Below are 26,774 nucleotides of genomic sequence, written 5' to 3' on the forward strand. Positions count from 1 at the left end.
TTCCTCCCTGTGAGGGTGGGGAGGCCCTGGCACAGGGTGCCCAGAGCAGCTGGGGCTGCCCCTGGATCCCTGGCAGTGCCCAGGCCAGGCTGGACGGGGCTTGGAGCATCCTGGGACAGTGGGAGGTGTCCCTGCCCATGGCAGGGGTGGCACTGGATGGGCTTTAAGGCCCCTCCCAACCCAAACTGTTCTGTAGTTCTATGATTCTACATTTTCTTTTTTCCATGTCTCATTTTCTAATCTGGGCCATAGAAAAAAAAAAAAAAAAAAAACAACAATAACCACCCCCCGAATGTGGGGTAAGATCATGTTTTTACAAGCAAATTCCCTGAGATGATTTATACTGCAGGTGTGCAGACCGGGATAAGGAGGGAAGAAAAATCTGTCTTCCCCCTGCCTCCTTTCCATTTTCTCTGTAAAATAAGGTCAGCTCTTATCTAAAGCCAGTGGCTCCTCCAGCCACGCCCTGCCCAAAACCAGGGCTGAGCCAGCAGCCACACACTGCTCTGGGGTGCTGATAAAATCCATGATTTTGGTCAAAGCTGGCACCCAGAGAGAGCTGTTGGTGAGTGCACGAGGCAGGAAGGCCCCGCAGGCATCGGGAGAGCGATTCCTGGCGCGGGGAAGAGGTCTCAGAGCTGCAGCCAGGGCTGGATCTGCCGGAGCTTGGCAGGAGCCTTGGCAAGCTCGCACCTTTCCCCACTCCCTGTGCTCCTGTTCCCTCCGCCCGCGCTGCCCTTCGCTCCTCTCCTGCTCCGCGGAGACGCCGCCGATGCTCCGGGAAGATGCTCCCCGAGCCCGGGCAGCGCATCCCGTGCCGGGGCAGGTGCAGGGGAGGCAGCTGGGCCCGGGCTGCCTTCGGGGGTCCCTGCGAGCTCGGCTAAGCCCCTGCCACGAGCTGTGAAAAGGCAGACCCGCACCACGATAACCCATGGCTTTTCTCAGCCATGACACTCGCAGTCATTTGCATCTAAACAGGGGTGTGTGGGATCAGGGGCCGTCTTGATATAAACTCAGCAGCTTAAAGGGAGGGGGAGGGAAAGGAGAGAGGGAGAGAGAAAAATAAGCTTATACCGATGAGAAAGAGCTAAGCTTCCTCCCCTACTGTGAGGCAGGGCGAGCGATACCATCGCAGCGCCGCAGTCGTTTCAAATCGCTGCCGCATTCACACGCCCTTTAGCCATTCTGGGGGGCTGGGGAGCGCCATCAATAGGGATTTCCCAGCCGGGCTGGCGGGATTGGAGGGTGACGGCAGGACAGGGGAACATTGCCCCGTTGCTACGAGGTGCTCCTGGGGAATGCCAGTGCTCTGTGCCGTGGGTACGCTGGCCGGCGGAAACATTCCGCATTATGCTGGTAATACAGTGTGACACCGCGGGAACAATGGCAAATTGAGTGTCCCAGCAGGTAACGGGCCTGGCTGGGAGACAGTCGCAGTGGTGCACTGTCAAGGCGGCTCTAATCCTCCCTCGCCAGCCCCTCCCCTGGTTCTGGGAACGCTGCTCCCGCATTTCATCTCTGGGAAATTCTCCCAGCTCCTCGCCCGGACCCGGGCGAGAATTTCAAGGCGAGGGGTTTGTCCGTAGCTCGCTCCCCCCGCGCCGGCACCGTGCGGGGGGACACGGGGGGCACGGGGGGGACACGGGAGGGACACGGGGGACACGGGAGGGACACGGGGCAGCTGCGGGAGCCGTGTCCATCGCGGCCCTGCCCGGCGGGCACTGCCAGCCCCGGCTCGGTCCCAGCCCGGCCCCGGCCCCGCAGTGACCCTGCTCCCCGTGCCCATCCACACCCCCGCGGAAAGCGGAGCCACATCGGTCCCGAGAGCGGCTCGTGTCCTCCCCCTGTCCCCGGGCTGTCCTGGGCTGGGGCCAGGAGGGCTCGCTGGCTCCTCTAATCTGATCTGCTTTGGATCACGGGCCACCCAAAGAGCCTTTGTCAGCCTGGAACACCTCACTGCGAGCCGGGACCTTCAACCGGTGCCCGCAGCCCGCAGTGCTCCCAGTAAAAACAGCTGGTGAAAGATCCCCAAGGAAAAGCTCGGTAGGTAGAGAGTGGATCCCTGCTGGCTCATAGGAGATGGGAAGGGCAAGGAGGGAAGAGTTTGAACTGAAAGGAGATGCGAACCTCAGCGGGGTGCTGCCGGCACAGCCAGGACTGAGCAGCCGTGGTCGGGGATCCCACTTGGGAGTTCCCCGGGCACATTCCCGCAGCTGGCACCCACCCACAGCCACCTCCCCTGAGCGCCTGCACGGGCTGACATCAGCTCAGCTTGGAAAGCCTGGCTTTTGGGAGCCAGACCCAGCTCTGCAGAGAGACTGAGGCTGGGGACACGAGGCGAGAGCAGGGCAGGGCTGCAGGGGACAGCTGAGATAGTTAATGGCTCCTGCTCTGGAAGGAGGGGACTGGCTCCAAGGTGATTTTCTCAGCAGAAATTCCTGGCTTCATCCCACATTCACTGACAATTGTCCTGATGATCCGATCACGCTACACCCACGAGGCAGCTGGAACCCTCCAGTCCAGGCACCACAGCCCTGAGCTCCGGCCTCCAGCCCCTGCCAGTCTCCTGCACATCAGCACGAGGTTGGATTGACTCCAACATCTGCTCTGGATTTAGAGACCTAAAATCTCCATCCTTACAGCCGGGCTGAAGCGCCCCGGTGCCACTGCCCAGGGAGCTGCACTTGTGCAGAGCTCTGAGCCAAAAGGTGTCCCCAGGGAGACCCCAGGGTTCTGAGACAGCGACTGTGCTTGGGAGAGCGTGGGTCAGCACAGCCCCCGAGGCCAAGGGTCAAAGGCCTGTTCTCCCACAGTGTGTCCTGCATCACCTGGAACCTCTCCCCAGGCCACTGAGCTTCTCCCCCTCTAACCCCTGGCATGGAGCCCCTCTCTGTGTTCCCAGGCCAGGAATTACTCCAGTAACTCTCTCCTGAGGCCCCTCAAGCTCCTGCTGATGCCATGTTCACCCCTGAGCACCCATGCTGGGTCAAATCCTGGATCCTGTGTTTGGGAAATGCTGCACGTGTGACCCCCAGAGCTGGAGTCTCCCCCCTGCCCCACCTCCTTCCACCCAAGGGCGATGTCGGCAACTCCCGCTCCAGGAAACCTTCATTAACAAATTACTAAAATAACTTCTTGCTTTTCAGTGAGGTTTAGGTGCTGCTGGGGGGGGTTGGGAAGGAAAACACCAGTGTTGCACTGACCAGTGACCCCTGGGCTCGGTGTCTCCACAGCCACACGAGAATCCGCCTTCGTCCACGCCATCGCCTCGGCCGGGGTGGCCTTCGCTGTCACCCGCTCCTGCGCCGAGGGCACCTCCACCATCTGTGGCTGTGACTCCCACCACAAGGGACCCCCGGGGGACGGCTGGAAATGGGGGGGGTGCAGCGAGGACGCCGACTTCGGGGTTCTGGTGTCCCGGGAATTCGCAGACGCGCGGGAGAACCGGCCGGACGCGCGCTCGGCCATGAACAGGCACAACAACGAGGCCGGCCGGACGGTGAGTGTCCAGTGGGGACAGGCTGAGTGTCCAGTCCTGCATAGATGGCCCAGTGCGGCTCCTCCTGATGGAGCAGGACCACAGGAACTCCCAGGCTGGGGCTTTCTAGGATTATTTTCCAGGGCACGGCATTTCCTCTCCCTCCAAATGGACAGGTGGGGTTAAGAAGAGCTGAAACACCCCCTAATTCCAGTGCAAACAGAATTCCTGAATGGTTTGGGTTGGAGGGACCTTAAAGCCTATCCAGTGCCACCCCCTGCCATGGGCAGGGACACCTCCCACTGTCCCAGGCTGCTCCAAGCCCCATCCAACCTGGCCTTGGACACTGCCAGCGATCCAGGGGCAGCCACAGCTGCTCTGGGCACCCTGAGCACCTTCCAAGCCTGGGCACAGAACCCAGCCCAGGTCAGCACCGGATGAAGAGGACTTTCCTCCCAGTGCCTCCTTCCTGCATGTTCCCTGCTATAACATTATCCCACCCTGTGATTCCTTGGAGTGGATGATAGTTGCAGCCCCGTCCAACTGGAATATTCCATTCCATTCCATTCCATTCCATTCCATTCCATTCCTGCAGTCAGCAGGTATCTGGGCCTCTGCCTGCCCTGGGTCATTTGCAAACCCAGTGCGACCTTTCCAGCAGTGCCCGAAGCAAACACTGAGACAGGTTTTCCACACCACAGCAGGTAGAGGTGGAAGGAGAGAAACCTGGCAGCTTCCAGTACAAAAAACCCCCACCAAACTCCAGACTTTATTCAAAATCTGATTATTTTGCTCCGCACAAAGGAGATTTTGGTGAAGAGTTCTGTGTGTAGATTCCCAAATTCCCACACTTTTTAGTACAAACTGTTGGGCTTGGGACATAAATGAAGGGTCATTAGCAAGGAGAGGACAGGGATCTGTCTCCCTCCACAGGGCTCAGAGACATCTCCAGCCCTCGGCTCCTCTGGGCTCTGACTGTCCACACACAGCACAGGAAGGACCCCCACAAAAGGACCAAACCTTGGGATTACATTAGACTGGATTAGAATAGATTGGACTGGATTGGGCTGGATTGGATTAGATTAGACTGGATTGGATTAGATGGGGTAGATGATCAGAGCAGCTGCCCACCTCAGCCGTGCTTTTCTAGTGTGATGTCTCTGTCTGGAGATCATTAAAGCTCCTCAGCATCTCCAACCGGCCCATGCTCACAGAATCACAGAACCATAAAACAGGCTGAGCTGGAAGGGACCCATCAGACTCATCAAGTCCAGCCCCTGGCCCTGCACAGAGACCCCAACAACCCCACCCTGGGCAAACCTGGCAGCGCTGTCCCAGCGCTCCTGCAGCTCTGGCAGCCTCGGGGCCGGGACCATTCCCTGGGGAGCCTGGGCAGTGTCCAGCACCCTCTGGGGAAAGAACCTTTCCTTGAGATCCAGCCTAAACCTCCCCTGACACAGCTCCAGCCATTCCCTGGGTCCTGTCACTGGTCATGAGAGTGAAGAGATTGGTACCCTCTGGTGCCCCTCATGAGGATGCTGAAGACCTCAATGAGGTCTGACCTCAGTCTCTTCTCCAGCTGAACAAACCAAGTGCCCTCATAAGACCCCTCCAGACCTTTCCCCATCCTTGCAGCCTCCTTTGGACACTCTCTAATGGCTTAATGCCTTTTTAATATTACCTTTCAAAATTATTTTAATATTAATTAATAGTATTTTTAATATAATTTAAAACTACCCCCAAAACTCAAGGTGAGGCTTCCCAGCCTGAGCTTTGATTTAAACCTGGGTGGCCCAGGCAGGTGATGGAAAGCAAACACTGAGTTCCACCCTGCTGACTCCCTGTTTTCCCCGCACAGACCATCCTGGATCACATGCACCTCAAGTGCAAGTGCCACGGGCTCTCGGGGAGCTGCGAGGTCAAGACCTGCTGGTGGGCCCAGCCCGATTTCCGGGCCATCGGGGACTACCTGAAGGATAAATACGACAGCGCCTCGGAGATGGTGGTGGAAAAGCACCGGGAGTCCCGGGGCTGGGTAGAAACTCTCAGGGCCAAGTACGCGCTTTTCAAGCCGCCCACAGAGCGGGACCTGGTCTACTACGAGAACTCCCCCAATTTCTGTGAGCCCAACCCGGAGACGGGCTCCTTTGGGACGAGGGACAGAACGTGCAACGTCACCTCCCACGGCATCGACGGCTGCGACCTCCTGTGCTGCGGGCGAGGCCACAACACCCGGACTGAGAAACGCAAGGAGAAGTGTCACTGCATCTTCCACTGGTGCTGCTACGTCAGCTGCCAGGAGTGCACGCGGGTCTACGACGTCCACACCTGCAAGTAAGCACAGGTGGGTCTGCACTGGTGGAGGTGGCTCCAGAGCAGGGCCCAGGGGTCCAGCAGCCCCGTGGTCAGCCCCACACGCGGCCTCACAGTGCAGAGGACGGCACAAAACTCCTGATGGCCCCGGCCAGGGCACGCAGCCACACCCAGGGCACGGGGAAGGCTCTGGGCACCTCACCCACGCAAGGTGTGACTGCTGATCCCTCGGGCAGGGGCAGGACAGGGAGAGCAGGGACAGGACAGGGAGAGCAGGGACAGGACAGGCTGCCCAGGTGACAGCAGAGACCAGAGACAGCAAAGTCCCAGCGAGGCACAGCCACACGAGGCAGAGCCGCTGCCACAGCAGCCCCCCGAGCTCCCAGCTCTGTCCTGCACCACAGGTCCAGCCCCTGCGGGCACCAGCACAGAGGGTCAGGTGGAAATGGATTTTTCAGAGTGAAAGCTGGGCAAACACGGGCTCCCCCAGCTGCTGCTGTCCTGCTCTCAGCAGATGTGGTGGGGAGAGGAAAGGAGCCCCCACGCCAGCCCAGCTCCCTCCTTCCTGCTCCGAGGTGATGCTGGAGAATCAAACCTGCCTGGGCACACGAACAGAGCCCACGGGTGGGCTCTCCTTCCCCCTCCCTCTCTGCTCCCCACAGCCCCACATCTCCTATAATGCCCTGAGGAGGACGTCAGGAAGCCAGAGCCCAGAGCTGACCCTCTGGCCCTGGCCCAGGACAAGAGCAGGGCACAGGGCACTGCTGCCACCTCTTACAGGGGACACAGCATCGCCCCAGCCACCTCCTCACTGTGCGGCTGCCCAGGAGAGGACTTGAAGGATCAGGGCAGTACCTATTGACTAAGCATTCCCTAACAGGACTTTACACCCCAGAGGGAGCTCAGGGATCTCTCTGGGGATGGGTTACCTGCCAGGTGAGCTGCTGCACCAGCTCTGAATGTCAGAGATTCCAGGGAGAGCGGAAATCTCTGTCCCAGCCTCCCTCCCACCAGACAGTTGTGGTCCCACAGCACAACCCCAGGCAGGCCCTTCCCCTCCCATGGGGTTTACTGAGCTGGCAGCAATCATTCAGGAAGTCCCCCCAAGCACGGAGGCTCCATGCCATGAGCAGGGATTTGGGCCCCCCCCACATCCCACAGCCCATCCCAGAGCAGCAGAACCAGTGCTTGTCCCCCACCTGCTCCCCAGGCCTCCCTGAGCACATCCCCTCTCCCTGGGTTTTACCTTGTCCAGGACTACTGACCCGTGAAATTAAAAAATAAATACTCCCCCTGTCCTGGTGGGCTGCAGGACCAACAGCCCCCTTCAAACACACCCCAGTCAGTGAATTCCAGGGAACCGTGGCCACTCGGGCTGTGGCTGCTGCTCCACTCACTCCTTTCCCCAGGGAATGAGCAGCCCCTGGAGCTGCACAGAGCAATAAAGGGGTGAGACCCCTCGCAGGGAGCACGGGAGGGCCCTCAGTGAGAGCAGAACCCCGGGGCCCTCCCGGGCAGAGCATCAGGACGAGCTCCAGACCCTCCTTGCTCCCGAAAATTGAAATCCCAGAGAGCTCCAAAAGCCTCCCCCGGCCGGAGCCACGCCGTCCTCTGATATGCATCTATTTAAAGTATGTATTAAACCCCGTGTCTGGAAAGACTCCCAGAACCCGACTTTAAACAAAATCCCTTCTTTGTTTGTTTGTTTTTTAATCAAGAAAAGGTATTTAATATTAAATAGAACATTTATTGCCTTGTAATTATTTTACTGTAGCCAGGTATTCTAGCACTGAATGGGAAGATCTTTTTCCATCAATCTGCTGTATCCAAAGTTTTGTATAAAGTTGTAGAGGTCGATTTTTTTTTATTTTATATTCAGAAAATTTCTCTTTTTATAAGCATTATTTATTATACAATGTATATACTTGAGTTAACTAAGATTATATATTATATAAATATATATATTTGGAGAAAAATATATTTCAACTTCCATTTTTTGTGGTACATCATTAAAGAAAAGGTAAAAATTCAAAAATATGCACTTGCCAGCTTGTGTGGTTTGGCTCTGAGGGTGCTGCTGAACGTCTACAGAGGCCATGATCCAGCTGTTTATGGACAGGGACAGCCATGGAATCATGGAATCCTGGAATGGTTTGGGTTGGAAAGGACCTTAAGGATCACATAGTTCCAACCCCCGGGCATGGGCAGGGATATCTGTTACAGGAATCAAGACAGTGATGGCAAAAAGAAGATATTTTACAGCTGAATGCTGAGATTTTGATTGAGGGAGTGCCAGAGCACAGTGTGCACAACTGAGATTCAGCACAGAATCATGGAACCCTTGGGGCTGGAAAAGACCTTTAAGATCATCGAGTCCAACCATTCCCGGCACTGCCGAGGCCACCACTGGCCCCTGTCCCCAGGTGCCACATCCACACGCTCTTAAACCCCTCCAGGGATGGGGACTCCACCCCTGCCCTGGGCAGCTGTGCCAGGGCTGGACAACTTTTCCATGAAGAAATTTCCCTATTCCCCAACCTAAACCTCCCCTGGCCCCGGCTGAGGCCGTTCCCTCTCCTCCTGTCCCTGTTCCCTGGCAGCAGAGCCCGACCCCCCCGGCTGCCCCCTCCCGTCAGGGAGCTGTGGAGGGTGAGAAGATCAAATTAAGCAATGGATCAGAGCAGGCTTTAGGCTTGGTACACTGCCCACAGGCACTCACAGGCTGCCACTGCATCACCTTCCAGTGCTTTGGACAGACCAAGGCCCAAATTTTCTCATATAAAAACCTCTTCTCCTGTCCATGAGTAATTCTCAGCGTGTTTCTGCAGCATCTCCCTCACATTAGCAATGCTTTTATGTGCACACGATTTTCCACTGCACTGGCCTCAAATATGCCTGTCTGAAGGGCAAAATAAAATACAAAGTCACTCAGGATTCTTGCCCTGATCCCCAATTTACATGCAAAGCCATCCCACGGATCCATGTGCACGGACAGGGTGTCTCTGCTGGTGCCACCACCACTGACAACTAACCAGAGAACCTGACCCATGGAGGGCTCTGGGCTTCACAGCTCCGGGGTGAAGCTCTCCCTGTCTGCCCACCTGCCCCAAACCTTCCTGACCCCACACTGTGCCCCCATCAAAACCCTTTCAAATCTGTCTCTGGCCAACAACTGTATTTCAGGGACACGTTTCTGGAAGGTTCAAGATGAAACAGGGCAAGGAAGGGGGTGAAGAGTTTGGCCCTTACATTGAAAGCAATATTGTGCATTTATTATCCGTTTACAGCCACTCTGCCAGGAGGAGCCATGGAGAGCACACAGGCGGTGGGAAGGTGCTGCCCTTCCCTTGTGCCACCTGCAGGAAATATCTCGGATGGAGATCTTAGAACAGAGGTTGGAATGGGTGGGATGGCACACCCAGCAGCCCACCCTGGTTTTCCAGCCTTCCCCAGGTGTGGGATGCCCACACACAGACACACGTGGGGCCTCCTCAGCACTGCAGGGCCCACAAAGCTCCAGAAGGGGCTGGACCAGAGTCCTCTCACCAACTTCTTTAAGAGTAAGAGGGGCCAGCTATCCAGGCTGGGGTAAATTCAACCCATCCATGCTCAGGCACACACTGAGCACCCCTGTGGCAGCAGCAGCCCAGGAGCAGCTCTGCTCCTCACACACACCAGCACCAGACACAGATGGCACCCAGGTCATCACAAGGAGTTGTGCTTTTTATTGAATCCATTGAATGTGCAATTAAACCAGATATTTATTCATCAATATAGTTCTGGACACAGACACAATCAGGTTTACATCATTTACTCTGAAATATAAGTTACTGTGTGCTGCTGTCACTAGGACTGGCAGAGGGAAGGGAGGAACAAATAAATTCACAAGATCATACACAAAATGAGAGGGAACCACCACTGGGACTCACAACAGCATCACAACACAACAGCACTGCCAGAGGAGCAGAGTGGAGTGGCTGAAACACTCCGACTGCTGTGAGCACACACTGAGGACAACAGTACCTCCACCTCGGCCTGGAAGGACGTGGGGCAGCCTCCTTCCCTGGGAACACCCCTCTGGATACCACTGCTAGCCCTTACAGTGGGTCTGGTCAAGTTTAGGAAGCTACACTGACTAAGATCTGCTAAATGGCTTTGATTTCATGCCCCACCACACTGAGGTATGTTCCAGGAACTTTATGGAAGGAGTGGAGCCCAGGGGGAGCAGCCTCAGGACAGCGTCTCCCTGAGGCCACGGGAGCTGGGAAGGGCCGTGGAGCAAGGTTTGATACATTCCTTTATTTCAGTGCAAAAACATGGCAACACACATCTCGTGCACCTGCAGAGCTTGGCTTCCTCTCTGTCTCTAAGGAGGAGTTTCAACCTTTGGTAACATGGCAGGAAAAAGGGATAAAACGAGGCTGGAGGATACCAGAGCTGCCAACTACAGGAACTCAGGAAGAGCTGGAGGCTGGAACCAGCATCTCGAAAACTGTTGTTGAATTAACAAGATTTGATGCCTTAAATACTGGATTTGGAAACTTCCTCTACTCTGATCAACACTTCCCTGCCCTCTTCCAGTGCCCAGTGCCACCAGCAGTGTCCCATCAGGCTCCAAAATACCTGGATATAAATAAAGTGGACGCAGCATCCAAGCAGCCCTGGAGCTGGACTCCTGTGGGCACTGTCTGTGGGGTGTGGGTCTGGCTCAGAGCTCAGTGAGGGCTGCGATGACACCACAAGAAAGCCTCCACCTGACCAGGGTAAGACAGAGCAGTGCTTCAACATCCCTCCACCAGACCAGCAGGTTAGTGGAAGCCAGGATCTCTCTCTGACCGCAGGAATGCTGGACACAAGTGAGGGTCAGCCCCAGACCTCACAGGACATTCCCCCCGCTCACCCCAAAATGCAGCCTGGCTGCACAGAGACAGAAGCACAGTGTTCTAGGAGACACTTCCACATGACATCAGAATATTAAAGACAAAGAATAAAGATACTCTATTGCACTACACATGCAGGTTCCACGTGGGGCTCTGGGGAACAGGGGAGCGTTTCACTTTGTCCAGTGTGTTGAGCACAGAAGAGTAAAGATCCCAGTGTTTGTTCTCCAGGTTGGTCACTTTTCCAGCTGTTGATCTTGCACTTGGTCCACCGTCAGTCTAGGGTAGGGACTTTTGCAAAAGAAGCCAAATCCATCAGGAAAGCATCATGCACATGTATAAAGCATCAAGCACACACTGGAACCCACTCACATGTAGCCAGGATAGATAGTGGTGTGAGTTTCCCCAGCACAGGTACTGCCCTACATGTACATCATTCTCTAGGAAATGCCACTGTCCCACTGGGCTCAACTACTCCCTGTAGCACCTATGGGGAAAGAGTAGGACATCCTTCTCTCAGACAGGAGACACAAGAAATCAAATTCCAGATTTCAGATAAACAGCTGGATTTTAACTCAAGCAGAATCTCTTTTGATTTACTTTAGTTAAAGAAAGGTAAATTTTGGCCCATTATCTCACGGACACTTTAAAGTTAAGGGTAAATTCAGAAAAGCAGAGAATTCAGGCATGCAGGCTCCCAAACTTTCAGAACCTCCTCCCTCCCAAATTCCTGTTAAGAACTGATCTGGTGCAGCTCTGACAATACAGAGGGGCCAACAATGAGAGCAGACACACCCCACTGCAGGTTCCCCTCAGAGCAGCTCGTTTCTGAGCAGAAAGGAGAATTTAAACACTGCTTTAAAATAAAAGTACTTACGTTCCTTCTTCTCTCAGAAGAGCCAAGAACTTTTTCACTCGATACTCAGGATCCATCTAAACACCAAACAAACAGAGCCCCATTAGTGCAATCCTGCAAGCAGCCCAAAAGGAAAGCACAGAATCCTGGAATATCCTGAGCTGGAAGGGACCCACAGGGATCACCCAGTCCAACTCCTGCCCTGCACAGACACCCCAACAACCCCACCCTGGGCATCCCTGGCAGCGCTGTCCCAGCGCTCCTGCAGCTCTGGCAGCCTCGGGGCCGGGACCATTCCCTGGGGAGCCTGGGCAGTGCCCAGCACCCTCTGGGGGAAGAACCTCTCCCTGAGATCCACCCTAACCCTGCCCTGGCACAGCCCCAGCTGCTCCCTGGGTGCTGTCCCTGTCACAGAGAGCAGCACTGGGGCCACAAAGGCTGCTGGAGCTGTGTTTGCTTTGCTGGGCAGGGACCAGCCTGGCTCTGCAGGCGTTCTGGAGCTGCCAGGGCAGGCACAGCCCTGCACCACGAGAAAAGGTGACTGGCACAAGCTGTGTGTGCTCACAGGGCAGGAGATGGGAGCACACACAGGCACTGTTTCCATGGCACCTCACACCCACACCCTGCTGCCAATTCCAGCCAGGCCCACTCCCAGTCTGCTTCCATCTGCCCCTTCCCAGAACTGGGGCAGCAAATTGAACAGGAGAAAAGGCACTGAGGATGTTCTGGGTGCTCCTTTCCCCCAGAGCTGCAGCACCAGGGCAGGGCAGGGGCAGCACAAAGCTGAGCCAGCACAAGGCTCCAGAACGAGCAGCACCAACGAGTGCTGGGGATCCATCAACCAGGAACAGCCCCCAGGGAGCAGCCCTGCCTCCCCCAGGACAGGGGACAGGGATAGCAGGGAAGCTGGAGGAAGGGCTGCTCAGGAGAGACTCAAGCTGCCACTGGAGGACACCAGGTGTAGCTGGATCTGTGCCCTGTGCTGGTGCATGGCATTGCTGATCCTCTCATGGAATGACTCCAGGGAAATCTTCCTTAGATTTGCACCAAAATACAGTGAGTGAGGACTAGAAACATTTGGAAATCAGAGGCTGCTGGTTGTCAGAGTCTTTGTCATGTATTCCAACAGCTCTTGTGTCCTAGAAGCTCCCACCTGGGTTCCCTCCGCAGTCTCCACCACCGTCCCATACCTTCACCTCACTGTGACAATAGAGGGGGTCCATTCTGGGAACACCCAGTACATCAATCTATGAAGTCAACTTCCAGCTCCATCACCCACTTGGCAATAGAGGCAAGTCTCTACTTAAAACATAAACCTGAGACTCATCCTTGGAGGGGGGAAGCAGTGTCAGCCTTTGCCCTGGCCTCCCACCAGCCAGGCTGAACGTGGGCTCTGGATTTCCTCCTTCACATTTAACATCCCTAAAGAAAAATTTCTTCCCATTCCAGATGTGAAGAAGCCATCTATTTAAAACTCTGACTGCTGAAACAGAGGGCAACACAAATGCCTTCAAAAACAGCTCAGAAGAAAATAAATCCTAAACCAACAACAGTGTCCCCAGCAATGTGGGGGAGAAAGAGCCAGCAAGAATTTCTCCTTTGTGCTAAGAAAAGCCTCAAAATGTAAAACTTCCCATGGCTGTGAGATAGGAGAGCAAGGCCAGTTCCTCAGTACCAACTGCTGAGCTACTTTTAGATCAGAAAAATAAATTCACTGAAACAAGAAGATTTAGAGGAACTTCCTGAGACTCGCTGAGCATTTCATTTGGGGTTGAAGCAGCAAAGAACACTGGCAATAGTCAGGGTCCAGGAAGAGAAGAAAGGTCAACACCCCCCTCCTACAGAGTTTGGAATGTGAAATACCCAGGGACTGAGAGGGGCTGTGGTACCACCAAACAGGAGACCAGAGAGAGGGTCTCTGCAGGGTCCCTCCAGCCTAAATCTTCTCCACAACCTCTCCCAGTTGACACCTGGCTATCAGGAAAAGCTCCTCTGTCACTGTGCCAGCTCTCCCGTTTCTGTGGGGGATGTGGCACTTGGGGACATGGTCAGTGGTGGCCTTGGCAGCGCTGAGGGAACACTCAGGGGGCTTTCCCCACCTCAGTGACTCTGTGGTTCTGTCAGAAACGCTGAAGGCAGCTGGGACAGGAGCACATGCACATGAACCCTGAGCTCTGACTACCTGGACATCCCCTTTCTCTGGGGGCATCCACAGGTACAATCCACACCACCAGACCCAGCACGGGACCCTCACCTGGCAGAGGGTCCCGAGCCTTCCCCACCAAAGGGCTCTGCTCTGCCCCCGTGGCTGATCCTGCTGCAGCAGGAGGTTGGACTGGATCAGAGAACACCCTGAGTGGGAAGGGACCCATGGGGAAGGATCATGGAGTCCAACTCCTGGCTCTGCACAGACACCCCAACAATCCCTCCCTGTGCATCCCTGGGAGCTCTGGCAGCCTCGGGGCTGTGCCCATTCCCTGGGGAGCCTGGGCAGTGCCTGACACCCTCCCCTCCTTTCCCGACAGCCAACAGATGAGACCTTTAGGTGCATTCTGACCTCGTTTATCCTGCAGTCCTGTGACACCTCCAGCTCCCTTTCTGAATTTCTGAATGTTCCTGGAATGGCAAGTGCTGGATAAAGCCCGACCCCAGCTCCAGGTGGGTCCATGAACAAAGTGTCATTTCCAGGCCAAACACAATGGACTGAACACCAGTCAAGCAGCTGGGCCCCAGGAGCTGGGCTCAGGGGCAGAAGTCCACGTGTGCCCATGTGCCAGGCATCCCCCTGGGAGCCAACAGTCCTTAACCTCCTGAGCAACCAGCGGGGCTGGGGCCAGGCACACCCTGAGCCTGCAGGGGACACGGGATCAGGAGAGGGGAGTCCTGCACCCGCTGGTGGTGCTGCCACTCAGCCAGCCTCGGCTGGAGGGAGACCAGCCCCACACACACCTCATGCAGTTCAACAAGGGAAATGCCGGCTCCTCCACCTGGGCAGGGACAGCCCCACCACCAGTACAGACAGCTGCCTGGAAAGGGACTCCTCAGACAGTCAGAGGGTGTGTTTGTAGGTACACTCAACGTGTCTGCTTCTGAAAGGGCTTCTTCAGAGCAGATGCTGAGATGAAACCTTAGGAAACCATGGGAACCCATCCCAACTGGGAAATAACAAAGGTTCAGCCAGGGAGTTCTGCTAAAAACCCAACATGATCTGACAGTTTTATACAAACAAATCTCTTCGTCCTTAGAAAAGCTGTTCTAAAGCCACCAGCTGGAATTCAAACTTGCCAAGGCCAGTGCTCTGCTTCCCAAATGGAAGATACTGCCTCCTACCCCTCTCCACCTGGACACCGAGTCCATAACCTGCACTGGCTCCTGGGGAGGAGCAGCATTTACCTGCACACGCAGCACCTTGTCCAAAAGACCACAGCTGGCAGCTGAAAGGCCACAAAGACTCAAACTTGATCAAATTGCTTATTGAAAATGCAGGCACAAACCCCAGAAGCTGATCTGCCCGGGAAGGAGCAGAAGATGGAGTCAGTGGAGCACAGAGGAAGCAGGTTCAGGACTCCTGGACAGACCCTCTGGTGCTCTGTGAAATGGGAAGTGTTGCTGCCAAACTGGGGGGAAGATTTTCTGGAACAGCAGCATGGGGACTCACTCTGTGACAGAGCTCAGAGGGATGGCAGGAACATGGATGTTCCTTCCTGGCTAGTGCAGCATCCTCAGGACATCCAGGACCCCTCAGGAAACAAAGGAACCGAAGGGAGGTCGTTAATCTCCAGTCCAGAGAAGGAGATCCTCCACCACGATGTGACAAGCCCTCAGTGCTCCCAAAAGCCTGCCATGAACCCAAACCCTCAGCATGTCCAGGTGCAGTGTTTGGTTTAAAATAAAGCAGGCAGGATCGTGGGGTGATCTTTCAAAATAAGTTCCAATGGAAGTTAAGATACATTGAACACAAGCACCTTAGATTAAGTTTTATTTATGCTGATTATTTATGCTAAACAGAAGTTACCAAATCAGGAAACCCTGGAGGTGCCAGAAGGGGCTTTCTGGAACACTGCCTGGCTCATCCAGGCTCCTGCTCCAAGGAGGAGAGACCTTGGCTTTGGGAGTGCTGCCAGCAAGGTACAAGAGCAAAAAGACAGGCAGGGAGAGGAAACAGGAGGAACCAGCCCCCAGCCATGGAAAGGGAAGGTTCAGGTATCCAGCAGTACCCAGGGCAGGGTGAAACCAGCATGGGACCCAAGAGCCCTGGAGGTGGCCCTGTACTGCAGCCAAGGCCACTGCAAACACTTGTGGATTCACATGGCAAATCCTGAGTGCATCCAGCGATCAAAGGCTTCATTTGAACAAGAACAGAATCATATTCCAGGATACTCAGTGTACACAAATGACCAAAGTATGTAACACCAAACACCAGCAGCTGGCATTAAAGCAGGCCAGGAAGAGCAATAAACAGAGTTTGGGGGAAATTAGGCTGCCAGAACATGTGGGGTTACACAGCTCATAAACAAGGTGACAATTCACCCAGGGCACCAGAGCAGTTCAGGTACCCCAAGAAAGGATTTTGATATGGAGGGTCTGGTTCAGTGTGACTTTTGTCTGAAACACACTGGAAGTCATTTGACCAGCTCAGGAATCCCTGCAGAGAGCAGAGAGTGGGGTCACTGCTTTAACAAAACAAAACCCACCATTAGATTCAGAGGAAGACACTGTGCACGTTTTTTATAAAGAATTCATTCACCTGGCATCCAATCAGCTGAGTTCTGAGAAATTTCATCCATCACTTGGAATTCTTAAGTGATTTCAGATTGAAATCTCCTTCTATAAAGCTGTGGTACAACTCAGTGAAAACAAGATCCAGTGCTGGACTCCTTATCTGGTGCAACTGTGCTTTCCTCTAAGAGCCTGGCAGATCCGAGCTCACTGGGTTCCAGTGCACCAGATCCCAGCTCTGATCAGTGAGAGCCTGCACTGCTCTCCTGTATTTATAGCAGTTCAGCAGATGGAGTCATGGAAACACCTCAGACCTTTTGGAACAGAGCTGGTTCATATTTAGCTGCCATATGCTGTTACCTCTGCTATTACACAACCACCTGAACCCAGTGCCAGAGCAGGAACCCCCCTGCTGCCAACCCTCCACGAGCAGCAAAGGGACACCCTCAGTGGCTCTCAGGACAGTGGCAGCAGTTTGTGTTCAGTGTGTCACAAAGGGCACAGTCCCAGCTCTGCCTGTCCCCTCCCAGCCCGGCTGCTCCTGGGCTCACCACCACAGCAATGGTCAAAACCAATGCCCAAGAGCAGTTTGCCTGCCCAGGGGGTGAGGACTCTGTCCACAGCATCACTGCTCATGGAGTGGGAATCATGGAGTGGGAAGGGACCCACAGGGATCACCCAGTCCAACTCCGGGCACAGACCCCCCAACAGCCCCACCCTGGGCATCCCTGGCAGCGCTGTCCCAGCGCTCCTGCAGCTCTGGCAGCCTCGGGGCTGGGACCATTCCCTGGGGAGCCTGGGCAATGTCCAAACACCCACTGCAGGAAGAACTTTTCCCTGATCTCCATCCCAAATCCCCCTGACACAGCTCCAGCTGTTCCCTGGGTCCTGTTCCTGCTCACAGGGAGCAGAGATTGGAGCTGCCCCTCGGGAGGAGCTGCAGCCCCCACTGAGATCTGCCCTCAGTCTGCTCTGCTCCAGCTGAACAAGTGACCTCTGCTGCTCCTCCTAGGGCTTCACCTCCACACCCTTCACCATTTCAGGTCCCTCTGTTGGACACTCTCTAATTCCTTTCTATCCCTGTGATATTGTGGTGCCCAGAACTGCCCCCAGGGAGTGGAACGGGCACAGGGGCCAGGCTGGGAACAGGGCTGGGGTCAGCATTCCCACCCATCTCCCAACTCAGAACTGCCCAGGATTTACAGAACCTCCACCTTCAGCTTTGAAAACAAGCAGCACTTCAGGTGAAAGCAGCACAAGAACACGTCCTGGGTCAGAAGAAGGGACCCATTGTCAGGGCTCAGGGAACAGGAGCGTGGCAGAGCCCGGCAGTCCCCGAAGGCCAGCACCCCTTAAATCCATTTAATACGTGTGAGCAATGACTTACTGACTTGCCTGTAGGTATGGAATTAAAAGCCAAGGAAGAAGAGGAAAAGTAATCTAGATAAATGACTTTATTCCCTGAGGTGACATCCAGTCAGAGCATATCCTTAGCGCTGAGCAAGTTTTAACAGAATTGTGAAGAGTGAACAGAGGGGTACATGACTTGTCTGCACTGAACTACAAGTCTCTTCACTTCTGCCCTGCCTCTGCAAGGAAGATCTGAGGACAGTTCACTCAGCTGCACTAAATCCATTTGATGTGAGCAGAGGGGGGGCTGGGGGAGCACTGGGATGTCAGGGGAGGATTAGGGCTGCACCCTCAGCCCGTGTCAGCATGAGCACGAGCTTGCTGGCTGGCTCCAGGCATGGGTGCTGCTGCGGGGGAGGGCTCAGAGCTGCATAGTTCTACCCTCTGCAATTATTTTCTTTAAAGTGCTGAAAGTGGAAAATAAAGAGAAGAGCAGCTGAACAGCCTGACAGATTTATCTTCTTCAGGGAAAGAGCACATACACCTGCACAGGCACCTTCTTTAAAAAAAACCCGAGGTGATTGCTATCTGCAATCTTAACATGCTGGGTGGAGAGAAGAAATTCCATGAAAGGTGAGTTAATCCAACCCCTCCCGTAGCCAGATGCTCTGAAGTGCAGCTCCGAACAGCCCATGGGCACGGGGCAGGGTGGGGGGGGAAATTTAAAGATCTCTGTGGACCAAGATGTGGTAATTTCTTTGTTCTGAAAATTTCCCCTCACTGCAGCTCTTTTCCCAATTAAACCACTGCAAAGCTCCCACCGACAGCAGGGGTCTGCAGAGAAGGGAGCCTCCAGGACTGCTCTAGGACCCCAGTCCTTCCTCCCCAGAACCATTCCTACCTGTAATGACATTTCTATCAGCATCAGCAGCTTCTTGATCCCAATCCAGACAGGCATCCCTTTGACGTTCTGTGCGATCGTGCTGCGCTCCTTGTCTTTGAAGTTACCCAGGAGCTGGGGGGGAAATCATTTTAAAAAGTCAACAACAGGAGCCTGTCAGTAGGAATAATGGTCCCTACCTTGGGAGAAAGGGAATGGGAAGCTAGAAGCATTTACTAGCTGAGAAGGAAGATTTGTTCCAATGTATCTTGGACAAGGCAAAACAAAAACAAAAATTTCTTGAATTCCATAATGGTTTTTTCTATAACATCCCTTATCCAACAGTTAGTGCTGTGCTTTTATGCTGCACTCCAGATTTTCTCCAGATCAGGGTCTGCAACAAAACAATGGCTCAAGCCACAGGAAGTTTCCAAGCCTGTTGCAGGAGTATCTCTGTCTCTCAGGCTTTGGTGACACCATCACTGGGACAAGTTTACCTATGGCACCACAGATTTGCCTGTTCAGTTTGCGTTAACAGCCTTCAGTTCTCACTACAATTCCCACTGAGGCACAGAATCAGGAGACACTAAAGGCAGGAATTTATAAGGAACTTATAATTCCTCAGCACCAAACACCGTCAGCTGATGCTGTTCCAATTCACCAGAGCTCGGCACCCTCCAGGCAAATTCAGTTTAAGTGTCCCAATTATATTCACTACCCACTTCCATGCCCTTGGAATGTTCCAATCCACACCACAAACCTTTCCCCAGACCTCCAGTTCTCTAATTTTGCCTTAATTTAATTCATGAAAAAGCAAATTGAAAAGCCTCAGAACTGCTTTGTTATGACATGATGTCAAGTGGGATGGTGTTACCAGACACAGCTACTGCAAAACCCCTCATTTCCAGCAAATTTTGAGTCTTCTGTCATCCTTGAACTTTTCCTCACCTCTAAAGCCTCCATGAGCTGCTCCCTCGTGGCAATGTTGGGCACATGGATGGTGGTGCTGAAGGCATTCAGCATCTCCATCTCCTGCAGGACATCTTTGCGGCTCGTGGTGCCGATGATCAGGAGCTTGCGGCCCTGTCCAGGCAAAGGAGCGAGAGTCAGGAAAGGAAAAACTAGAGAGAGCCAGCCTGGGGAAGGTTCAGCCAGCTACAAATGGTAAGTGGGAAATGGCCATTTAAAAAGCCACTTCAAACAAAATTAATAGGATTAAATCTGTCAGTAATTGAAGTAGCCAACAGCAGCCACAGGAGACCAGGATCAGATCTCGGAGCGATGCCACCAACAGGGTCCAAGAATTGCAGTGCACAAAGCCCCACCACACTCACAGCTCCTTCTGAACCCAGCATCATAAATAGCAGGATCCTCATTAAATTTAAAAGCCTGAGCAAACTCCCACTCCCAAAAGCTGAATTACAAATGACTTCTCAGGGGAGCAGACTGTCTTTAGGAACCTGTGGGTACAGTGAATTCCCTGCTCCTGCACAGTGGATTTCCAGCTCAGGCTTTTGAGCAGAGGCTGCTGTGAGTCCCTGAGTTCCCCCTGCAGCTGTACAGGACAGCCCCACTCCAGCAGCCTCCAACTCCCAATCCAGAGTGCCCAGACCAACCCCAAGTCAGCCCAGGCAGTAACAGGGCTTATGAATAATAGAGCAAGTTGTGGAAAACATCAGCTGCAAATGCAAATCCACTGCTGTTTGTTCACCTTGCAGAGCCCTTTCCACTGCTGTTTGAATTTCCCTGTGAGGGGTTTGGACACTGATCAACACCAGCTGATGGAAGGAGCTGCTGGGATTATCAGGCAGGATTATCAGTCCCTCTTCTGTCCCAGTACACAGGGAGCAAATGGGCTGGGAGAGGCCTGGCTGGCCAAGGACCCTCCTCTTTTGCTGTACAAGAAGTTTGGCTGAGGCTCCAAGAGTGAAGTGAATTTCCAGGTCCCACCTAGAGGCTGCTGGGCACTGCCCAGGCTCCCCAGGGAACGGGCACGGCCCCAAGGCTGCCAGAGCTCCAGCAGAGTCTGGACAACACTCCCAGGCACACGGTGGGATTGTTGGGGTGTTTGTGCAGGGCCAGGAGCTGGATTTGATGGTCCTTGGGGGTCCCTTCCCACTCAGGATATTCTGTGATTCTGTGCAAGTTCTGTATTTCAACTTCATGATGCAAAACTTCATCATTATAGAAACAGAACAAAACCCTAAAAATGATTCCCAGAATGAATCCTGTAACTACTTTGCATTCCCTTGACAGAGGATGAAAACTCTTTAAACACATCTTTGATGCAGACAGTGCCTCTTCACGGGCTCTGTTCTTCCCCTGCACTCACTGAACAGATTCTGCTCCTGCTCCAGGTGCTGGACACTGAGAAAGATCCTGAACTGGGAATGAGCTCAAGTGCTCACTCCAAGTTTGGCTTTAGCCCAAGAGAGCAAAAGCAACACCTGGCAGGCAGAACCAGAGCGTGTCCCAGGTCACGGGTGCCACACTGTGCTGCCCCTCCTGCGTGAATCCCCATCTGCAGCTCAGGAGGCACCACAGCACAGAGGAAGCCAAGGACAAACCCCTGCCCAGAACTGAGACCTCTAAAACACAGAACAACCCCTCCTGCAAGTGCTGTACCACCCAGACCCATCTGCTTCACAAGTGATTCTCCTAAAAACGTGTTCATTACTGCATGGAACTCTCAAAATCCTGAACAGCTTGGGCAAGGGGCTGTGTTAATAACAGTTTCCCATGAACTATGAGCATTTTAGAGGGGAAAAACTGCTCAGCTGCACCCAAGCAGTGTCTGTTCCCCAAATATAGCTCCCAGCATGTGTACAGTGCCTGGCACACTGATCAGGCATCAATCAAGGGGATAACTGCCTCAGAGTGGCTGCTTGAGGGATGCTGCCCTCGTACATTAATGAAGTCTGTGCCTGATTTCAATAAAAATGGAATCTAGCTTGGAGTTTCATCAGGAAAGGACACAGGCAGCACAGGAATGTCACCAGTGAGGGGAGTTTTACCTCCTGGCACTTCAGGTGTCCACAACTGATCTTGCTCTCGGCCTTTCCTTCTCAGTTATTAGAGTCCAGATGACACATTCCTCCTCCCAGGAAAGCTGCCCACGCTGTGGACTCATCCAGCAAACATTCCCTAAAGGACCAGGTCAGTCGTGGCAAACCCACCCAGTGCCACACTGAGTCAGCTGGACCCAAACCCGCTGCTCATCAGGGCAGTGGGCGATTGCTGCACACACAGAAATGGCTCCAAAGCCCTGTGACCACTGAGGAAAACCACTGGCACCGGTCCCTGTGGGAATTCTGTGGGAACACCAGCTCAATCTCACTCAGTGTGTGACCACTGGGACAGTTTTGGAATGGGAAAAGAGCAAAGCAGGATCATCATTCTGCCACGCGAACCCAGGAGCTCCTTCCTGTTTCAAATATAACTCCAAATCCATCATTTCTGAGCTGGTGGTGTCCAGCTTGGAGAAGAGGAGAGTTTGGGGAAACCTTAGAGCCCCTTCCAGTGCCTAAAGGGGCTCCAGGAGAGCTGGGGAGGGACTTGGGACAAGGGGTAATGGATTCACACTGCCAGAGGGGAGGGTTAGTTTGGGTATTAAGAAGGAATTCCTCCCTGTGAGGGTGGGGAGGCCCTGGCACAGGGTGCCCAGAGCAGCTGTGGCTGTCCCAGCCCTGGAAGTGTCCCAGGCCAGGTTGGATGGGACTTGGAGCACCCTGGGACAGTGAAAGGTGTCCCTGCCCATGGCAGGGGTGGAACTGGAGGGGCTTTAAGGTCCCTTCCAACCCAAACCCCATTCCATGATTCTAGGATTCTGTTTAGTTGGAGAAGTCAGAGAAAGCACTGGGGATGGTCAGAAATATGGAATAACTTCCCTAAATAGATCCTTGGTAAAAACAGAGAGGTTTGTAAAATCATAGGTGGTGTAGAGGAGATGAGGGGGAAACTGCTGCTTGTCATTACAGAAACCAGGGAGCACAAGATGGAATTATCAAACATCAGATAAACTCAACTAAAGGGGGTTTGCTCTCACCAACAGCTCGGCTGGACTCAGGCAAAGACAGCGCTAAGAAAGGAAAGGCTTAACAAGGTTGAAAAGCACCAGGATGAGTTCCCAGAGGGCAGATCCATCAGGAATTTTTAGATATCTCTGTTAAAATCTATTCCCAGGTCCCTGAACCACTGACGTGGTTGGGAGCTCCTCAGAACAGATGGCTACTCTGCAAAAGTGCTTCAAATTTTTAACAGCTCCACCCAAAAGATCCTGATTTTTCCCTGCTTTCCTCAGAAGAAGCCATGCCTTCAACTCCCTGCCTTTAAACCTGACCCCTGGAAAGCAGCCACTGTGACCCCCCAGCACCGACAGGGCAGGAGTCCCTTGAGCTCCTCCAACTTTCAGGGAACTCAACAAACAAATGGGAACCCCCAGGGCAGCATTGTTTGCCCAGGAATTATCAAGGCAGCAGGAAAAGCCATCAAGGCAAACTGGAAGAGCTGCCCTCACCCAGCTCCTCTGCACTGACACACACCACAGGAGATCCTGGGATTTGTTCTTGTCCCAGGATCCCAGAATGGCTCAGGCTGGAAGGGGCCACGGTGCAACTCCCTGCTCCAGCAGGGTCATCCCAGAGCACATGGCACAGGGTTCCAGGTACTGCTGAAGCGGCCAAATTTTCAGAAAAATGCACTTTTTTGATCCTTAACTTCTACAGCAGTCACAGTGAAGGCAACGAGCCACATGGTCAGCCCATAGAAACTCAGGATTCAAGCTGAACTTCCAAAAATCAGGCAGAACATGCGAGTACATTACCAAGGAAGGAGGAACAGCCTAAGACCATTTGGTGTCGGATGCATGACCAGGGCAGTCCCAGCCCAGTTCTTCCATCACCAGAGATCAGACACAGGCACAGCCTCAGGCCTGGATTCATCCTGTCCATTTTTAGGCAAAGTGCCCCAATTTGGAGCCCAAGATCCCTCTGTGCTGACAGAGGGACAGTACAGAGGTGTGTGTCCTGCCCTGCTGCCTTCTAGAAGAGGGATGACCCCAGAGCTGACCCCTCTGCTGCAGGGATTTTACCTGACTGAAGGATGTTGCCATGCACAGAACTGTGGGACTTGAAGAAGCCGTTTGAACCAAGCAAATTTTCCAGCACCGGGATGGATTCCTCTGCCACAGCAGGCACCACATCACTGCCCAGGGGGAACTAGAACATGCCACAGTTACAGACTCTGCTGTGAGTAACTGGAGCCTCAACACATCAGTGCAGTCTCCAATTACGGAATTTCAGCAAATGCAGCCAGCCCCAGGCAAGGGAAGCCTGAGCTCTGCTGGAGCCAGGCACTGGTGGCACTGAGGTGCCTCCATCACTCACCAGTTGCTCACTGGGCTCAGGAGCCTTGGACACCATTATCCTTGTGTGGGGGGACTTGGGAATTCCTCACATGTGAAGGGAGAAACACAGTTCCCCAGGTTTATGCACACAGAGGTAGCAACACTGGTGACTGGAATTGCTTCCAGTTCACACCAAGGGATGTGGAATCAGGAATGCATCCGGGATTATATCAAACAAGGAGATTATTCCCCCTTAACTTTCATCAAGTGGCAAAAGCCTCCAGTGTCCCAGTGAGAAAAGGAGCTGGGGGCTCTGGGAGCTGTGGAAGGGCATCCCCAGGAGTGGGTGTCCCAGTGAGAAAAGGGGCTGGGGGCTCTGGGAGCCATGGAAGGGCATCCCCAGGAGTGGGTATCCCAGTGAGAAAAGGGGCTGAGGGCTCTGGGAGCAGTGGAAGGGCATCCCCAGGCATGAATCTCACTTTGAAAGTGGGGCTGGGAGCTCTGGGAGCCGTGGAAGGGCAGCCCCAGGAGTGGGTGTCCCTTGGAGAGCACCTTGCTCAGGCAGACATTCCCTGACCCTGCCCAGCCCGTGCCCGGCTCTGGCTCCACGTGGGGATGCCGAGGGTCCCTCCCGCCCAGCCGATTGTTGGGAAGCAGCAGGGAAGCACATGTGAACCTCTGTGGGGCTGGGGAGCGCCTCCAGGCCCTGTGTGACTCTGCATGTAGATGAAGCAGCCCCGGCTTTGGGAGCTGCTGCTGCTCAGTTCTCAGGGAAGTCCTTTTCTCCCGCTCGGCTCCCTGCTGAGACAGCCCTTTTCAGCCTTTCCATCCCCCAGTCCCTGCTCCTGCACAACACAGGCAAACTTGATTGAATTAAAGACCCAAGAGAACATGGTTTATTTTCTTCTCTTCAAGGCATTTCAGAAAAGATTTTTAATTGGTTTAAAAAAAAAAAAAGATGCTAAACAAAATGCAATGGTTTTCAGTCCTCTTGAAGCAACAGTAACAGATAGCACTATTTAACACTGCTGAGTGGAACCACAAGCAGGAGCTGTGACTGGCAATTTAAAGCGAGCTCAGAGAGGTTTCTAGTTTATTTAAAGTCTAAAGTGTTTACTCTCAAAAGAAAACCAGAACCTTCAAGTGTTTGTCCTTCCCACACCACGTTCCAATAATCCAGCCTCCCTCGGAAGAGGGGAGCCTGCGAGGCAGCTTCCCTACGCCAATTCAAGAGAGACACGCACCTCGATGCATAATTAATAACATTTCATCCCAGAAACGCTTCTCTTCCACACGGAGCCTACAGTGACTGCAGGAAGCTGCTTGCACATCAAGAATATCCCTGCAAGTGATGTGACACCCCAGGGAATTCATAATCTGGGCCACAGCAATGGGAGCGGCCGCGCTGCATCCGCCCCCCCGCTCCCACTGCTCCGTCATTCCCTGCGCTGAGCCCTGCCAGTCTCCAAGGGAGCTGGAGAGGGCCTTGGGACAAGGGGATAATACAGTGACAGGACAAGGGGGAATGGCTTCCCACTGGCAGAGGGCAGGGACAGATGGGATATTGTGAGGAAATACCTCCCTGTGAAGGTGGGGAGGCCCTGGCACAGGGTGCCCAGAGAAGCTGTGGCTGTCCCTGGATCCCTGGAAGTGTCCAAGGCCAGGCTGGATGGGGTTTGGAGCAACCTGGGAGAGTGGAAGGTGTCCCTGCCCATGGCAAGGGGTGGAATGAGATGGGCTTTAAGGTCCCTTCCAACCCAAACCATCCCATGATTCTTTGAAATCAGCTCAGTATTTCAGGGCCCCCCCCACGAGTGAAACGCTGAAGCAAAGGGGAACAAGTACTGCCTCCCCAGCATCCTGCCAAGAACTCCTCTCAGCACAGGGATGTCCCAGGACATCCCATTTTTACAAGGAATGATGCTAAACCATGATCCCAGTCCCACAGAACTCCATGGTGCTTTGACCCCATGGAGAAGGTCAGTGCCACTGATGCTGCTCATGCGTTTAGGGCCTGTATCTGCACCTCAAATTACAGCATGAGATCAACCATTCCTTCCAAAGAAACTGCTCCTCGAGGGAATTTGTAATCTCAGAGGGAACTCGGAAGGTGTTGATTAACCCTCAGGATTATCCCCATTGTGGGTTCCTCACTTGAGTTCAAAAACCCCAAGTCTCTGTGCCCAAACCCAACCTTTTTCACAGTAAACAGTCACAGCAGAAAAGGCCTTTTCCTGCACAACTCTACTTCTTACACACAGCTTTGGTTTTTTAAATGCAAAAGATCCCCACACGCCATGGCTATCCCAGGGAACTCACTACAAACACACCAGGAAGAGCCCTGTCCCCAGAACTGCCACAGCAGGGCAGCCCAAAGGGCCCAGCTCACCCCACGTCCTGATTCCCACACAGCCAACAGTGGACACTTAGAAAAAAAAAGAAAAAAACCCCACATGATCAATCAACCAGTGACATTTCCTCAGCAAACTCACTCTCTACCCTCCAACAATTTATGGCTTAAGTCACCATAATATTGGCTGTCAAGCCAGAGTCTCCCAGCCCCCAGGGCATTTCAAACCCTGCTGAGTACAAATCTCTGCAACAAGCACAAACTTGGCAAATATCTGTGAGCTCCAGCCCGTGTCCTGCTCTTGGGAGCCCCAGGTGCCACCCAAAGGGCAGCCCAGCAGCAGCCCACATTCAGGATGCAATGGGCAAAAGGACAATTTAACACTTTAAGTTCCTTTGAAAGCCGAACCAAATCGAGTTCTATTTTCCCTACTGATTTATGGGAACAACCATGTCCTGGCACTGTGGAGCAGCCTGCAATAGGTCAGTGATTACAGGAGATGATGTGACCAGGAATGGCTGGGCTGCTCCACACAGGAGCTGTTGTGTTCCAAGCATGTGATAAAACTTGGATGCTGTTGTGTTACAGACTTCACGTGGCCTAG

At 53.6% G+C, this 26,774-nt stretch overlaps 2 protein-coding genes across 3 annotated transcripts in view; one reads left to right on the forward strand and one right to left on the reverse strand.

Annotated features, from left to right (window-relative positions):
- WNT3 (Wnt family member 3) overlaps window positions 1-7,656 on the forward strand; it is a 44,385-nt gene extending 36,729 nt beyond the window's left edge. The window contains exons 3-4 of the mRNA XM_039565682.1: window positions 3,234-3,499; window positions 5,337-7,656. Of these exons, the coding sequence (XP_039421616.1) occupies window positions 3,234-3,499; window positions 5,337-5,816 (746 nt within the window). The 3' untranslated portion in view covers window positions 5,817-7,656. The remainder of the gene's footprint in view (window positions 1-3,233; window positions 3,500-5,336) is intronic.
- Window positions 7,657-9,493: 1,837 nt separating this feature from the next.
- Window positions 9,494-26,774, reverse strand: part of NSF (N-ethylmaleimide sensitive factor, vesicle fusing ATPase) — a 74,938-nt gene continuing 57,657 nt past the window's right edge. Inside the window, exons 18-21 of one of the 2 annotated variants that reach the window (XM_039565666.1) lie at window positions 19,425-19,559; window positions 18,498-18,611; window positions 11,549-11,604; window positions 9,494-10,962 (exon numbers count right to left, since the gene is read on the reverse strand). In XM_039565666.1, coding sequence (XP_039421600.1) covers window positions 10,908-10,962; window positions 11,549-11,604; window positions 18,498-18,611; window positions 19,425-19,559 — 360 coding nt within the window. In that variant the 3' untranslated portion in view covers window positions 9,494-10,907. Of the gene's footprint in view, window positions 11,159-11,548; window positions 11,605-18,497; window positions 18,612-19,424; window positions 19,560-26,774 lie in introns of both variants that reach the window. The other variant, XM_039565667.1, reaches the window with a different exon arrangement.

This window comes from Corvus cornix, chromosome 27, assembly GCF_000738735.6.
Source record: "Corvus cornix cornix isolate S_Up_H32 chromosome 27, ASM73873v5, whole genome shotgun sequence".
NCBI classification, from domain to species: domain Eukaryota; kingdom Metazoa; phylum Chordata; class Aves; order Passeriformes; family Corvidae; genus Corvus; species Corvus cornix.